Source organism: Haliotis cracherodii, unplaced genomic scaffold (genome assembly GCF_022045235.1).
Source record: "Haliotis cracherodii isolate W230 unplaced genomic scaffold, xgHalCrac1.p SCAF_4, whole genome shotgun sequence".
In the NCBI taxonomy this organism is placed as follows: Eukaryota; Metazoa; Mollusca; class Gastropoda; order Lepetellida; family Haliotidae; genus Haliotis; species Haliotis cracherodii.
In genome coordinates this window covers 53,442,171-53,459,387 of record NW_027266297.1, presented here as the reverse complement: position 1 = coordinate 53,459,387, position 17,217 = coordinate 53,442,171, and the positions used below count along the sequence as shown (strand labels likewise).

Below are 17,217 nucleotides of genomic sequence, written 5' to 3'. Positions count from 1 at the left end.
GTCGTTTAGGTCGCTATGCACGGGATTACAGCGCATGACCCATTTGTTTGGGTGGTGACCATGGGACTTGTTAAGGTGAATTGTTTCTAGAAGCTGGAAACTTTGTCCACAGGAGGATCGAAAGATGAAGGAAGAAATGCATAGTGTGAGATAGGATAAGTTTAAAAATTCACGTTTACATTTATGTTATTAAACGGTTAAAGGATACAATTTTTTATAGCTGTTCTTTCCAATTTAAGAAATACTGTAAAGCATTTCATGTTCTCATTTCAAATTTTCTTCAAGCATCTGTGCACCCTGCCGCAATATTACCAATCGATGACAGATTATATGTGGCATATTTCATTAATGATTGAGGAAAGTAAAAGAAAGAATCGTACACAGTGATTTCCTTTGTCTGAAGGTACTTTGGTACGACAATGCTTGGCAGGTATTTGAAAGTGAGGCTGACAGAATTTCTAATAATTATATATTATGGCTTTAAACAGAACTGACTGATTAACATGTAGCCATAGAGCAAGGAGTAGTGAAAAGAACTAAATGGAGAGCACTGATGTCACAGAGGTGACATGCTTTGTCTCAAGAGTGTGTCTACAAATATAAAGAGTACCTACCCTATCTTCAACTTTTCTTTTGACTAATCCTTTCAACTCTTGCTGGTCAACTGGTATGCCAAGTTCAACACTCAGTGTTTCTTTGATCTTGCCTGAAAGGAATACACTACTTGATCATATGTGAAGAGACAGGTAACACAATGGCATATTTCAGAACGACTGATCAATGCATTCATGAAGAGACCATATTTTGAAATATACTGCTCCTGTGGTCTAGCAGACAGAGCATCTGGCCTGAGAGCAGAATGTCGGTGGTTTGATCCCCAACCGCATCACACCAAAACATTTTAAAGGATGCTACTTGTGTTACCCTCCCTGGTGCTTTGCATTATGGGATATTATGGGATATGAGAGTCAGTATACTGAATAAGGTATCCATGTTAAACTGCAACATCATATCTCAAAGGGCTAGTACTATAAATCTAGCATAAGTCTGGACTAGTACAAGCAGATGGTACTTCTTGCTACCCTGCCTGGTGCCATACACACGCTATGATAAAAGTGCAATAATCTTGAACCCCATTTCACCTCTTTGAAATACTTTACCAAACAAGCCACCTACCAATGGTTTCTGTGTCTGGCAAGATAAGTGGTATATTCTTGTCCCGATATTCCACCTGGAAGTGCAACATTCGTGTCATACTGCGTCCTGCAAAACTTGTGGAGGGACCAGCAGCTGAAGCACCCTCTACGACCAGTGCCGGGTCATCAGACACAAAGCCCTTATTGTGGTAGTCTGGATCCATGATACAGTCTGCCATCTCTGTCGTCTCCCCGGCTGTGGCATTGCTAGGGGGAACAGGATTGATGGTTGCAGAAGCTCCATCCTGGAGGATGCTGTTCACTGCAGTCTGACAACAAAAAGCATGAGTTGATTTGTTTCACTGTTGAAATTCAGCCCACACCTGTCTACCAGGCCTCGACTGTTAACTGTTTAAGCCCTGATACAAGTAATTGCAATCCATTCAATACGACACATATCATAAAACAATACTTAGTTTGTACACCAATTATGCATCTACATAATTGAAAACAATATTTTATATTAATGTACCATTTTGTCAAATGAAACATAATGTAATAAATCATGGACTGAATTGTTTCAATCTGAGTAGCCTTTTCTGATCATGTGCTATTTTTCTACTTGCAGTCAACTCTTTCTGACAGCATTTTCTGGTGAGGTTTCAACATTGAAATTGAACACTTGCCAACCATGCCAACTGTAAGGCGTACCATGGTGTAGTATAATGTTATTGACCTGTTGGATTGAGTGAGTGAACAACAGTCAAGCAATATGACGGGGTCTGTAAAAAATCAAGTCTGGTTTAAGCAAACCAGTGACTCAAAGTTTGAGCAATATTATACACAATCATGCTTTGATGGCACACAATCAGCCAAATCACCAAGTCTGGCCACCCGATTCAGCTTGTAGACTCATTCAACATGCTACTGGGGACAAATTTTACTCCTGATTCCCCAAGGGGATGACCTGTGAGAGACTTGGCAACTGTCCCATTATCACAGAGTCAGGACTTGATTTAACTATATAAAACATGCACCAGTGCAACCGATTATTGAAAAATGCAACCTAATATTCATGTCTACATGCACCATGTACATGTCAAAATCTTTTTACATTTGTGTCTTAACCCTTACATGTTGACACAACATAAATCTTTGAACACATTCAATACCTCTAAGCTTATTTACATACCATACTACTCAAAGTTTGCTACAGATCAAGTTTTGAAGATATAAAAAAATCATCCTCCAAATAAAGACTGAAATATCTCGGTACACAATTATTGGGTAACTCAATTTCAGATGTTTGGGTCAGCTACCCAGCAACATGCAGGTCATGATGATTGTGCCACAGGGTGGTTTTGTTCATTAAACATGTTTTCACCCAATATTGTCTTTGGCTATTTCAAAATATGAACACAATTTGACAAATCACTTTTTAAAGTGGTGATCCTTAGCAAATTTGGAGTAGTATACATCATTAATCGCTTTGTAATCTGTAATTTGCTTTGCTTTGGGGGGCATGACATCAAAATGTGGGAACTTCAAGATAATGTGCATGTTTTAACTTAATTCATGAGACCATGTGCAACCTGGTTTAATCTGGTGCAACTAGGTTTTAAAGTCAAGATGCACATGGTGCAATTAAAATCAAATTCCATAAATCGATCCTTGAGAGTATACTGGCTATTGAGTGCAGAAAATCGTCTGCTAGGAGGTGACGGGTACATCTGTATGTCATCACCTGATCAAGGAAGTAAATGATGTGCTGGGATTAACAGAAACACTGCCTTGAATGATATGTCAGTGACATTACAGCATCGTCGGATTCATGGGTAGGAATGCTCAAAGTGATACTGGTAGCTGACAAGTACCATGTACCTGTGCCCAGAGAACTGTGGTGTCTTAGAGTTAGACCACTTGCCTCCCTAGTCTGAAGTTCTTACTGAACAAACATGCATAATAAGAAAAAGTATTTCTAACCATGTTATGCTCTAAACATACCAGTATTTAAATGAAGCAATAAAGTCGAGGGGTCCTTGTCACAACTCTAATGTAAACTGTTAAAGATTCAGCATATATGTATTGGGGGTGCCTCGATTTAAATACCATAGAAGACTTCAAGGTGACTGGATTGCATTTTGTTTATTTGTTGTTTTACGCCACATGTTCTTGATATTGCAGTAACATTTTAGTAATGGATTCAGCTTGATTGCATCATGAATGTTGATGATGGCACATGGTCTGTGCACAGCGCACAGTTTACGAAGTTAAGCAACATCTGTTGCGGAGATGGTGACTGTGTTCGGCAGCTTGGCTCCTGAGAGTTTCTAGGGCTTCAGTCCTGCCCCACACTGAAGCACATGTAACACAAGTAACGTCTCCTTGGGCAAGTGAGTTTGTTCGAAATGTGTCTCTGTTCACCCAGCAGTGGATGGGTACCCGGTAGGATGAGTTGGCAATGTGATTGTTAACCTTCTAGTGCCTAACAGGAAGCTTGGGTAGTATACTCCCCAGGGAGCTGAGAATGATTCTTGAGTGCACACTGATCCAGTGACTGGGGAAATAACAGTGCTTTTTGTTGTGGAAATATATGCAATATATTATGATGATGATGGGCTGTATAGGTAGTTATCGTAAATTTCATGGATGTAGGGCTTATGTAAAAACACACAGCTTTCTATACATATTTACCTAATGAATTCTTTGTTCTTCGAGATATGTTTTTATGAAAAAGTTGTACAGAAACTGTTTTCACAAATGGAATACTATTGTGGCGTATTAGTACACTTCGATGACTATCTTGGGTTGCTAGTTTCCTGTCAACTGTCTTACAAAAGTGAGTGAGTGAGTGAGTATAACCATGGTAACAAATATATTTCTTTGTGTTCTTGGTTGATTTTTGTTTGTTGTTTAACACCACACTCAGAAATATTCTAGCAATATGATGATGGCCTGTAAATAATCAAATCTGGACCAGACAATCCAGTGATTAACATAATGAGCATTGATCTATGCAAGTCAGCAAGCCTGACCACCCGATCCCGTTTGTTGCTTCTTATGACAAACATGGGTTACTGAAGGCCAGTTCTATCCCAGATCTTCACGCAGGTGTTCGTGTGTGTAATTTTGCAATAATTACCATGATTACAGGGCGAAGTAATATAATCCCACGAAATGACAGATCCATTGTGACTAACTGTTAGTCATTGTTATCATGGTAAGGACTTGATAAAGGTTACAATCCTTTTCTCTTTGTGACAATTCATGAAAGTCATTGTCAGATTAAAAAGGAAAACTGTCAGACTATTGGTCCGCAATCTCATTAAAATCAGATCTAAGTTCACACTGCCGCTAAATAAAGATCTGAGGACATCCCATTACGGGTCACGTCAGAATGACCTTTCGCGAACTTTGACTGACCACTGAAACAACTAACAAAAAGTTGACATCAGCCAATTAGAAAGCAGCTTTCTCAAGCTTATCGGCACTCGTTTCAACCTGGCAAAAAATATGTTGACACCGTTCTTGAAATTTTTTTTTGAAAACTGAACAAATGAACATTCCGGAATGTCTAATATGTGGTTGCGATTGTATTGCAGTGCTTCTTACGTACTGTGCAATGCCTCCTCAATTCAAATGTTTATCTCACAGAAGCGAGAGATAGACGATAATTTTGACGGAATCAGTTTATAGCCCGTACCCGTAGTTTGAATTACCTCGTGTTAAATTTTCGAGGTTGCATGATTAGAAAACCCATTCCGACTGTCACTTTCATGATCTGGTAAGCGACGCTTTGATTGGTTGGATGAAAGGTCTTTCTGACGTGTCCCGTAATGGGATGTCCTCAGATCTTTGTTTAGCGATAGCGAGAACTAAGATCTGATTTTAATGAGATTGATTGGTCGGGCACATATAAATCGACCATTGACTTCACGATCTACTGCTAGCATTGCTCATGGTCACTGGGATCCAAGTTTTGGATTGTTGTGTAGCGGAACATGAAAACATTCATGAGTGAGCATATACTGAGAGAGTGCGGATGACCCCACTGCATAAAAAATATGGAGTGGGTATTTTTGATCTGACCCGGACACAACTTTCCTCAGAATGTATGTGTCAGATGTCACACTAGAGATAAACAGATCAGAACCACAGAGATCAGTTATCTCATAACCCACACCATTATGAATGTAGATCTTTCTCAATTTTCATTTTGGGCTGTCACTAATTGAATCGCCAGTTTCTGCCTCTCCAAATTTTCCACTCAACTTTCACCAGTCTACACATACCAGTTCACAGATGTGATAGACATTTGATCTTAAACATACACCGGGGCCTTAACCTGGGTCTACATGGGGTCTGTTTACAACTCACCTCTAGACTCCAATCATGCTGTTCAAGTATTGCCACACATGTCTCGATGTCATCAATTCCAGTGAATGCCTAAAACATAGAAAGCAAATTAACATACATAACACAACCGAATTCTCCAAGTTCAGTTAATTCATCTGTCCCACTTCTAATATATATAGAGAATCTCACCTCAGTGTCTTTTGATGTAAAATATATCAACACGTGTTGATACATTTGATATCAAAAGACACAAGGTTGAGGTTAATCATCCAACATCATTCTTCCAACTTTTACAGTTTGTAGACTTTAATAAGCAGTGTCCTAAGCGTAAAAAGTACTGCTAACAGCTTCAGTAGCAGAGCCATGAGTGATGTCATTTGATAGTGTCGTCATGGTAACCAATGATGTCACAATGGTTCGCAAAGCATTGTGATGCAATTTCATTACAGCGATATCTGCAATGTAGATATCGCTTGATCTCACCCAAGCCATATCTCCAGTGGGAGCCAGTATTGGATGATAAAAGACATTTATATACCCCATTTATCCAGATTCTAGTGTCTGCTCAAATGCAGTATATTTGTTCCCCTACCAGTGGATCAGTATGCATTCCAGTCATCATTTTTAACTCCCTTGGAAGTATCCAATCCAAACTGCCTACGGGTGCTAGAGTGTTTTTACATCCACCTATCTTTTCAGGTACCCATTCCCTGCTGGGTGAACAGAGGCACATTTAAACTAAGTCACTTGCCCAGGGCAACACGTTTTGACACATCTGTTTTGAGTGTATGAATGTATTCAAGTTTCCATCATCTGGTCATCTACCAGTGGACAAGCGGGTTCAGGGTGCACAGGGTGAATGTACTGTACACTAGGGGTAGTGACAACACTGCAAAGACCTGTAAACATTGTTGGTCCATAGGCTGAATAACAGCCTGGTCACTAGCAGGATACGATCTCAGCACCAGGCACCAGCACTTGCTGGTCTGGGGCTCTAGACCACTTGCCTGCATGCCCCAGTGACATGTGCCAGATATCTGTAGAAGGATCTGTAATCATTGTTATATTAGAAATTAGTGTGGTCCTGTAGCAATTAATAATGTACACTTCAAGGCTGGCATCAGCTTGTTCTCTAGCCATAAACATATGTGTATATTCATTGTCTCAGTCTATGAATAGTTGCCGCTGACATCTGAACTAGGCCTTGGTAACTCGGGTAGTGTGGGTACTGAGTAGGACCCGGGTACTCACAGGACTACACACACCCGTGGTTAGTCACATGATTATATTGTTTAATGGCAAAAATTATCTGGATCTCTATGGTTACACTATAAGTGACAAATGTTCACATTTCTTTCCGACTATGCACACATTCCTTTTGACGTTATATGTTTGCTTAAAGATAAAGCTTCAGTCAACTTCAGTGTATGCATGACCTGATCATTTTATACCTGTATCTAAATACTTTTCCCAATCGGACATTTTGTACCTATCTCTTGAGACCTACAGCAGGTACCCGGGTAGGGTCAGGAAATAGGGGGGTGGGTACCTGGGTAGTAAATTTGGACTCGTCCCAGCCCTAATCTGAACCCATTCAACTGACCTGCATATCTCACACAAAGCTGTGAAGACTCCCTAATTACTGTTTTACAGGAGAGGGAGAGATTGCTTGGTACAGCATATTCGCTTGTGGTTTTTTGGCTGCAACTTTATTATGACAAACTGTAAATCACTGGACCACGGATACAGCAGTTGATATGAGTCTCATGTAATCATTGTTATATTAGTAATTAGTGTGGTCCTGGGGCTCTAAAGGATTGCTGTACTCAATATGAACATAGGGACACCCAATACCTTCCACTATTAACATGAGTGTATATATGATACAACACCTTGACTGTCATGCCTGACTTTGTTTCGATATATAATAATAAAAGTTTGATCAGATTTCAATATTTTTTATTTTCTTTAGCATACTGACAGAAACGCAGGCAAGATGTATGAATACTAATAGAGCAATCTAATATTTGAAGCAGACATTACCTGTTATAATTCTAACACTTGGATTCAGCTTATGAAAGGAAAGGCTGTGCTTTCATTGATGAAAACACAATATCAATATATTGAGTGAACACAGTGAGAAGTATCATGACATATCAATATATTGATCTACAGTACCAGAAAGACCCTAGGGACAGGATTACAATACCATAACTAACAGTAAACTGAATGGTCCATTGACATATAAGGTTAAAATAGGGTCAACACTAATACTATATATAGGAGTGTTTTTGTAGTTACATTAACATGACTTATTGAATACCACAACACACCCCCAGTGGCTATTTAATGGAGAAAGTACTAATGCTGTGGCGAAATCTTTCACAACTTATCCATTTTCCATAAACATGGCGAGCACGTTTTCGTGCCAATGTAGATATGAGCCATGTCAAATTAAGGATGTCCGCAGACACTAAAAATAGGTTTCTCTAAAGTGTTTGTTATTTAACTTAACAGTCCAAAAAAAGAAAGTACCATTGAGGCATATTTTGAAAAATATATAATTAATATTCAATTTCATAAAATATTTTAAACAAATTAAAAAAAGTTAATCCATATGAAAACATCATAAATTCTCTGTGTGCACATCAGCCATCTTGTACTCTCCTTTTTGTTTGATAGTCAAAGGATTTAATACAAATATATTCAAACCATAACACATACAAATAAATACAAACCAATACTGAAATAAAAGCTGTTGTGTTGGGGTCAGTTCAAGCAAGTACACCCATCAACCTGAACAGTCAGTTAGCACTAGCTGGTACAAGCCTGCTGGTACAGTATCAATTATTCATGTACACTTAAGGCTGGCATCAGTTTGTTCACTAGTCATAGACTGATGTGTATATTCATTGTCTCAGTCTATGAATAGATGCCGCTAACATCTGGACCCATTCACCTGATCTACATATCTCACACAAAGCTGTGAAGACTCCCTAATTATTGTGTTACAGGTGAAGCAGAGATTGCTTAGTTCGGCATATTCACTTGTTTTTTTTGTTGCAGCTATATTATGACAGACTGCAAATCACTGGACCAGGGATACAGTAGTTGATGTGAGTCTCATGCTTTTGGGGTACGACATCTTCCCGAGGCAAGGGAGTTAACTGACTGGATAAGATCAGTTTCCACCCTTGCCGAACTAGGCTGAAATTTCTAGGTTCGATCATAGCGCCAACAGTGGCTATTATGACTTATGTCCCTCCTATTGACCAATCAGATTCTACCTCTCATATCACTTGTATTTGTTTCAAATAAAATGGCATCGCCAAGGGAAGGCAATCTGATTGATAATCAAGATCTATTTTGTAATAAAACTGGTCATATTTCACAAAGTGGATAAAATCATGTGAGCAACTTGATTGAAAACAGGAAAAGATTTGGAAAATATCTGTTGACGTTAAGTTGTCGGTACACATGTTTTGCAAATCCTGCAATCAACAGACATTTGCATGCCAGTTTAATAACCAGATGTCAAATTCGTAATGTGATTTTGATAGGATTATTCATAGAGTCTTTAGTCCAGCCAAGGGGCGGTCGGGTAGCCTAGTGGTTAAAGCGTTTGCTTGTGACGCCGAAGACCTGGTTCGATTCCCGACATGGGCACAATGGGTAAAGCTCATTTCTGGTGTTCACCGCTGTGATATTGCTGGAATATTGATAAAAGTGGCTCAAAACCATACTCACTCACTAGTTCAGCCAAAATATAACTCCATAATTCCAGGATAGTTTGGCAAGGGATGAAACTGGACTTTGACAGTCAGTTAACTCCCTTGCATTGGGAAGATGGGGTACGATGACTCACAATTAACCACGAAAATGAGCCTAAACACCAACTATTCTACTCCATCCTCCATTCTAGAGTGAGGAAGCAACTGTGCTTGTCGTAAGAGGCGACGACTTAGATCCCCACCCGCAGGATGCAGTCTGTGCAATAAAACTCCAGTCTCAGCAAAAATGACGAAATGAGTAAGCCCAAACTGTTTTAACACATACATTGCCAATAGATGTTTTCAACAATTTACAGTTGTAGCAAACTTGAACTAATTAACACTTTACTGACCTCCCTACTAACTCAAATTTTATGATTTAGATCCATTTAGACTAACTGGTTATCCTTACAAGGTGATATTGACAGGAATAATGGTCCTAGTTATACACAAGGCACAACTACGAAGTCTACACCTAGATTGACCCAGTTCATTGAGCCCAGTCAGTCCTTAACAAGTTTTTCTTGTTTTTTCTTCTTCTTTCTTTGTCCTGTTTTTTAAACAGCAAATACTGGTATGTAAGAGCTGACCTACAGAAGTCTGGACGTGTTCAAACTGGTCAAATATACATGAATACAAGTGTGAATATATATACACACAGCTTCAATTTGGACTTCATGTTTGAAATTCTACCAACTTAAGTTGAGGTAATCTGACTGATAATCAAGATCTTTATCATAAGAAAACTGGTTTTATCCTGCGAAGTGCATCAAATCACTTGAGCACCTTGATTAAAAACATGAAAATATTTCGAACATATCTGTCGATGCCCAGCTGACAGCACACATGGTCTGCAAATCCTGCAATCGACTCAAATCGCCATGGCAGTCACTTTGTTGTTTATAAAGCGGTTGTTAATTTCATTATGTGATTTTGATTGGACAATGAATAGACTTGTTAGTCCAGTCAAATGTAACTCCATAATTCCTGCCTAGTTCGCAAGGGTGGAAACTGGACTTCTATCGTCAGTTAAATCCCTTGCCACGGGAAAATACCACTCTCATCATTCAAGGCACTTCTAAAGACCTACCTTTTCAAGCAGAACTATTCAGTCTAAATTCAAAACGCCTTGACCCAGGCCACGACTTTTTCCTTGCTGTAGCATAACCTGCTTCATCATATGTAGCGCCATGAGCATTAACTTGGTGAATGGAATCTGGTGCATTATAATATAAATGGACTTATTATTAATTCTCAGTTCAAAGAGCACCTGATAGTCAAATATCACACTGTGTCTGACAAATCCTTCTACCATAATAGCTATGTTATCTCTCAGGTCAGGGAATCCTGATTCATCTCAGGCTGGTTACTCATTTACTAGGCTAGTTAACTTCTAAAGACATGGGCAAAACCAATGCCTAAAAGTCCTGATTCGTAACCTGCCGCAGTAAGAACCCTCCATAATGTACATGAATCATAATCCAACGAAAACTGCAACACGATTCGCTTCCTAAAACACTTGCCTTTAAATATGTATCCTGATACGTTCTATCATGGAAATTTTTTACGTACTTATCGGGGTTGAATAACTGAGAGGGTACAGATCTTTTGCCACCATCACTAAGTGCAATGGTGAAAAAAATATATCTTTGCCTGTAAAGATCTAAAATACAAGTACTGATATTTGAAGGAAAGAGTAAAATCACAACGCATGCAATTTGCTGAAGATTTGAATCAGGTCTCTATTAGGAAAACACTATGCAGGGCTTGATTCAAGGAACTGGACTTAACTTGCACCAGGTGCATGCTGACATGAAAACCTAGTTGTACCAGACAAAAACAGGTTGCACCATGCTCCCATAAATTTATTGAAGTTGAAACATAGGCCTGCAGCCAGTGACAGTAATGACGTATTGCTGTAAATGTTATAGGCACATGTGGACACAATCTTAAAGTGTCCACAGTTCCATGACATCCGGCCCATGAAAGCATGGCAAATTACACATAACACTAACAGCTGGATTAGTGATATAGTATGGTAAAGAGCTAAGAGGTATCGTCTTCAAAGATCAATGTTATGTGAACAACTAAGAGTAAGTCAGCCACAAGTAGGTTGCATTTCTCAATAATAGGTTGCACAGGTGCATGTTTTATATGGTTAAATCGAGCCCTGCTATGGGACACATATTTGAAGCCAAGTAATTTAGGAAGAGAATTGTGTTGCAATTTTCGTGGTTTTACAATTCATGTACACTATGACAGGGTTGTTAGTGAGGTATGTTCCCGAATCGGGAACCTTTTAGGAAAACAATATGGGACAGAACGTAGCTCTGGGTGGTGACAAGACAATATGAAAATCGTTCATAGGGAGCAGCCCAGAGATACGGTTAGCGAAGCTACGTTCATCATTATGCCATTGTGTACTTTGACTCAAAGATCTGTATACATGCCATTCCTCCACCACTCTTGAATACATATAGACACTATGCAGTGTAGTAATGATACATGTCTGTTTTACGTGGTCTGTTTATTAATGATGGACTTCAAAAGAGCCCTACTCCATGCATGATCATTGTCTGAACCCAGGCTTGCATTGCATGCATGGAAGTGATGTGTAGAGCAGGGGGGCTTGCAAGGCTGTGGTACAAGTGACACACATCAACTTTTGTGCAATGTAATCTGGCCACTCGCTGGTCTGAGCACACGATGGCTTTCCTCTCATTCGATTTGTTGGTTAACAATAGTGATTACACTGCAAAGGAACCCTTTACATTGGCTGGTGATGGAGGAACATAGTGCACAAAGACCTTGAAGCATTGCCATAATGCTAAAACATTATTAGATGGTTGTGACTTGAAAGAAATGCAATAGAGACTAGAGAAATAGAGCCAAATAAACGTCTGAATTTGTAATGCGTGTTTGATGCAGCATATAAATAACATCAGTGAGTGAGTGAGTTGGGTTTAACATGGCTTTTAACATTATTACAGTTATATCACTGTGTGTCAGCTTAATGTGGGAGGAAAGCCTGAAGTGATGCAGGTCTCAGACGTTTACCGCATTGGTGAAATCCACAAGCACGGGTACGGTGCTGACAAACCTGGAAACATAATCAGGGTGAGCCAGGGATTCAAACCCACAATCATAGGTTTCTGGCGTGCGTAAGGGACACAACTCTGCACAGCGATATAAATACCATCTATTCATGGAAGCTATATCCATGAGGTTAATATGGGAGGAAAGCTCTCAGTGATGCAGGTTATGGACATAAATGGTGTAGTGAAATGAACAAACACAGGCAAGGTGCTGATAGACCTAGGATCAAATTGGATATGTTTTGACAGTTCATATTTTCACAAATATCAAATACATTCTGCATACAATATCACACAAAAATTAGCAAAACCTAACACTTTAAATTAAGTTGTTTTAAACTTGAATATGATTTTTTCACATAACTCATTTGATTATGACATATTTAGCACTTAGCATACACTTTAGCACTCTCCTCATGTGAGACACATTTGTTTTCCCACTCTCATCGTATTTATTTATTTTGTGCATGGAAATTTTAGTTATAATGATAAGTAATAATGCCAAAATAAAGGGAAATATGTAGGAAATATCTGACAATACTACTTGTTCTCTAGATGGTTTGAAACACTGACTACAAACAGTGCTACAAGTGTTAACATTCTTTGCCTGTTTCTCGGGATTGAAAGTAAATATTGATAAAACTAGAAATATTTGGATAGGCTCGAAAAAACATTCACTAATGAAGTTGTGTCAGAAATGGAGACTAAACTGGTATCAGAACACATTTGAATTACTTGGGATAAAATCTAACCTTCATCTTGACATGACTGAACTAAATTATAAAGATACACTTAGAAAATGTGAGATGCTTATATCCATCCAGTTAGCTCGCAACCTCTCGCCTTTGGGAAAAAACTGCATATTATAATCACATATCATTACAAAACTAAATCATCTTTTTTCCTCTCCTCCAAACCCACTCACAGATGCATTTGTAGAAGAATTCCAACGTAAATGTATTAGATTCATGTGGGGAAATAAACCAGACAGAGTGAAAAGAGATCAACAGATATGTAGCATCAAAGATGGAGGTTTAGTCATACCAAAGATAAAGGAAAAAATACAAGCACAAAAAGTTTCAATGACAAGAAGACTCAATACAAAGTCATCGAAAGGACATGAACTATTTTCCAACTATCTACAAAATCTGGGATCTTCGAATATATTCGATTATAACTGTGAAAAGCTAAAAGGTGTCATCATCCCACTAGTTTGCAGCAAGTTCAATTGTTTTTCTTTCTGCCTGGTGGGACTTTACTTCTAGATTTGTGAAGGACAACAGTGAAAATATTAATATAACTTCGCAACATATCTGGTATATTAAAACATTCTAACTGACAGAAAAGTAACATACTAGTATTACTACCCAAACTGGAATGAGAAGGGGGTACGTTATGTGAATGCTCAAGGCACCAGGACAATTTTTACCATACAATATATTTATAAGTAAGTTCAACGCAAAAGCAAATTATTTAGAATATAGAGGGATAATAAGCACAATAAAAAAAATTGTGTTCCACAAATAATACTAAAATAAGAAAACCTAAAAATCCAGTCCAACCTTACACTTTGAAGTGCCTAATTAAACAATCAAAGGGTAGCCAGTATTACTATAAATCTTTAATTAATAAATACACTGTTATGGCAACATATACTTGAAAATGATATTCGAATACAAATATGGTAACTATATAACCACATACCATTTCAATGTTCAAGAGACACTAAACCTTCAATGGTTTCAAAATAAAATCCTACACCATATTCTACCAACGAACAGTAGACTTTTAAAATGGGACACGTGGATTACGACACTTGAAGTTATTGTTTAGCTTCTAAAGAAAGTGCTTCACATCTATTTCCAGACTGTAGCATGGTAATGCCTATCTGGCAAGAACTTCAAAGTTGGCTTCAAGATAAAATCGAATTTAGAATGAACTTTTCCAGGCAACAAATTCTTCTTGGTCTCTGTTAAAGAAATAAAGATTCAATATATGTAATTCTAATTGTTTTCAAGTATATGTTGCAATTTTCTGTAGTGTTGATTACTAACAGTGTATTTATTAATTAAAGATCTATAGCAAAAATGGCTACCCTTTGATTGTTTAAGTAGACACAAAGCGTAAGGTTGGATAGGATTTTCATGTATTTTTAGGTTTACTTATTTAATTTTCAAATGCGTGTCCCACTGAAGCAAGAGATAGGCGATACTTTTGACACAATCAGTCCTTACACCTGTAACTGTTGTTCGGAATGCCCTGTGTTCACCTTTTTGAGGTTGCATGACGAGTAAACACATTCAGACTTTCACTTTCGCGATCTAGTAAGCGATGATCTGATTGGTCAGATGAAAGGTCGTTCTGATGTGACCTGTAATGGGATGTTCCCAGATCTATGTGTAGCGGTAGCTAGCACTAAGAAAAGACTATTTTAATGAGATTGTCAACATCGTCAATGGTGGGGGATTCACTAGCACAAGTTAATTTCAATTACAATATCATTCTGTCAACATCCATTATATCTTATCCCAGAAGTTTTACAGTAAGAACTAATCTTTCTCCACGTTTGATTATACTTGATCATTGTATCGGGTCAGAGTAACTGATCAATCATCAATTAGAATTAATTGTATTGATTCTTAGAACAGATCTACCAAATTATACTATGGCTGCTTGTCAGTTATAACCCGCTTATTATTTACTCATAATTAATAATTTTGTTATGGGATGCCAAAAAAATGAGTGTGGAAATTTCCCATCAAAATCTATGTAGTGTGTCAGGAAAAGCAGCCACTGGGTGTACTATCCTAATGCACTGTATTATTAGTATGCATCTAATTAGCCATGTTGTCTGTTTTAGCCGAAACGTCTCTAAAGCTTGAAGCACGCAGATATACGGTGAAATGCACGATCGAGATGATTCCGAAGGATTGTGCGTCATAAATACCAAACATGAACAGCTGATTCAATGACTGGCAAAGCGTTTGTTAATGATGTGTCATAGAGCGAGACTTTCCTTCTACGGCATGTTAAACTTAAAAGAAAGACACGAAATTAAAGTCATAACTATCAACAATTATTCGATACAAATAAATGAAACTTAGATATCCCGATAACCATTGGGACAGACCTGAAAATCAACAAGAGTCGAGTCTCGTATGCCGTCCGCCATTGTTGCTTCTTATTGGTCTGAAATGCTAGTATCTTGTAAAAACATCACTGTTTTCACAACATTCTTGTCTCGATATAGTTAATATTTGAATTTCTAGTAACCTAAAATTATAAAAAAATTATAATCACCATTCCAAGTGTTTTTTTCCATTAAATAATGTTACCAATTGGTATTTTTGTAAAGAATATAGTTGTTAAACAACTACATATATAAGTGGTACTGCGGGTAACATTAGATACCGTTTCTGCGCAGGGCTATGGCAATAACTTGACAAAACGCAAAATCTGAATAATCTTAGCATATTATTTAATTTCAATGCACAAAATATTCAACAATTTCATTTTTGAAATATGGGAATGCACAAGAGTTGCCAGGGAACATTTAACGAAATGTCAGTGAGCAAGTATTTTGTTTATTTTGGTCTGGCTATAAATAGTAACAAACCGCATGTGCAGTATGTCACGTGACATACAATCTCCAAGCAATCCCGATCAAAACATTGAGGCTGTGTTGACTGTATTCATAAACGTATGGGCAATCGAACGTTTTTAATCGCCATAACGCATTCAAATTTAAAGCATATGAAAATTAACTTAGTGCACACAGTCGCTACGAACTCTTTAACCAAGGAGCATCAAATTCACACAGAAGACAAACACTGTTTATTGATTATTTTCGTCCCATGCTGTTGCCTATTAATAGACCGTTGACATCACAGACTAATATTTTACATCGCCTTGATTATATCGAACAGTTCATAATTACGCGCCGCGATTCAAACATGCCTCTGACTTGAAATGATTGCGCTGCGCAAGCAAATAAATTCATGTACACTTTTAAGGACGGCTTAAAATGTCAGCACACGATGTCACATGTTCGTGACAGGTGAGATTTTACCGAATGGGCCCCCCGATGCTCGGACGAGGATTTATTGACAAGTGTCGGGATATTACGCTGTGATAGCCATCCCGCCTTTTATCTTTACTCGACCAGACTAGTCATGAACGGTTATCAATATGGTCAGGTCGCTTGTATGACCGCTGTTTTTCGGAGGGCTCGCTTGGGTCCGAGGGTGAAAATCAACTGATTCTGCCCATTCATCTATTGTGAGAGGTTGTGTTGTATACAAGGTAAGTAAACAAACCGTTATTGTCACGTAAGTGTTTGTGTATCAGCATACGGGTGTATGTCACACAGTGCACAGGTATATATATTTGTATTAGGCCTACACTGGTCATCGACTTGTTTTCAGGTTTGAATTCCCCACACTTGAGTTTCATCCTCGTTAGATATATCCTCACTATTGTTGTACGGCTGTCAGTATGTAATTTTATCGTACTACAGATGTTTGTTTAGATAATTTATGTTAACGAAATATAGCTTGTCTTAATCTAACATTCATCTCCGATGTAACTGTCTCCTTGTCAGAATTAAATGTAATTCCTTGTCTGGGTATATTGGAAGGTTGTATGTAAAAGGAATGATATGATTATAATCTATTATTTACTACACATTGATTTACACTACTAATGGACATTTGTAAAAATAAAACCGACCAGTTGGTGTATTGTTATGAATTACGTAAAAAGGTTAGATTTTTTTTTCGTAGGTTGGTTTGTTGTGTAACGCCGTACTCAGCAATATTCCAGCTATATGACGGCGGTCTGTAAATTATTGAGTCTGGACCA

The 17,217-nt window shown here is 38.1% G+C and overlaps 1 protein-coding gene across 1 annotated transcript in view; it reads right to left on the bottom strand.

Annotated features, from left to right (window-relative positions):
• LOC139478307 (FAS-associated factor 1-like) overlaps nt 1-15,532 on the bottom strand; it is a 45,333-nt gene extending 29,801 nt beyond the window's left edge. Inside the window, exons 1-4 of the mRNA XM_071260730.1 lie at nt 15,488-15,532; nt 5,514-5,582; nt 1,177-1,465; nt 615-706 (exon numbers count right to left, since the gene is read on the bottom strand). Coding sequence (XP_071116831.1) covers nt 615-706; nt 1,177-1,465; nt 5,514-5,582; nt 15,488-15,529 — 492 coding nt within the window. The 5' untranslated portion in view covers nt 15,530-15,532. The remainder of the gene's footprint in view (nt 1-614; nt 707-1,176; nt 1,466-5,513; nt 5,583-15,487) is intronic.
• Nucleotides 15,533-17,217: the final 1,685 nt, after the last annotated feature.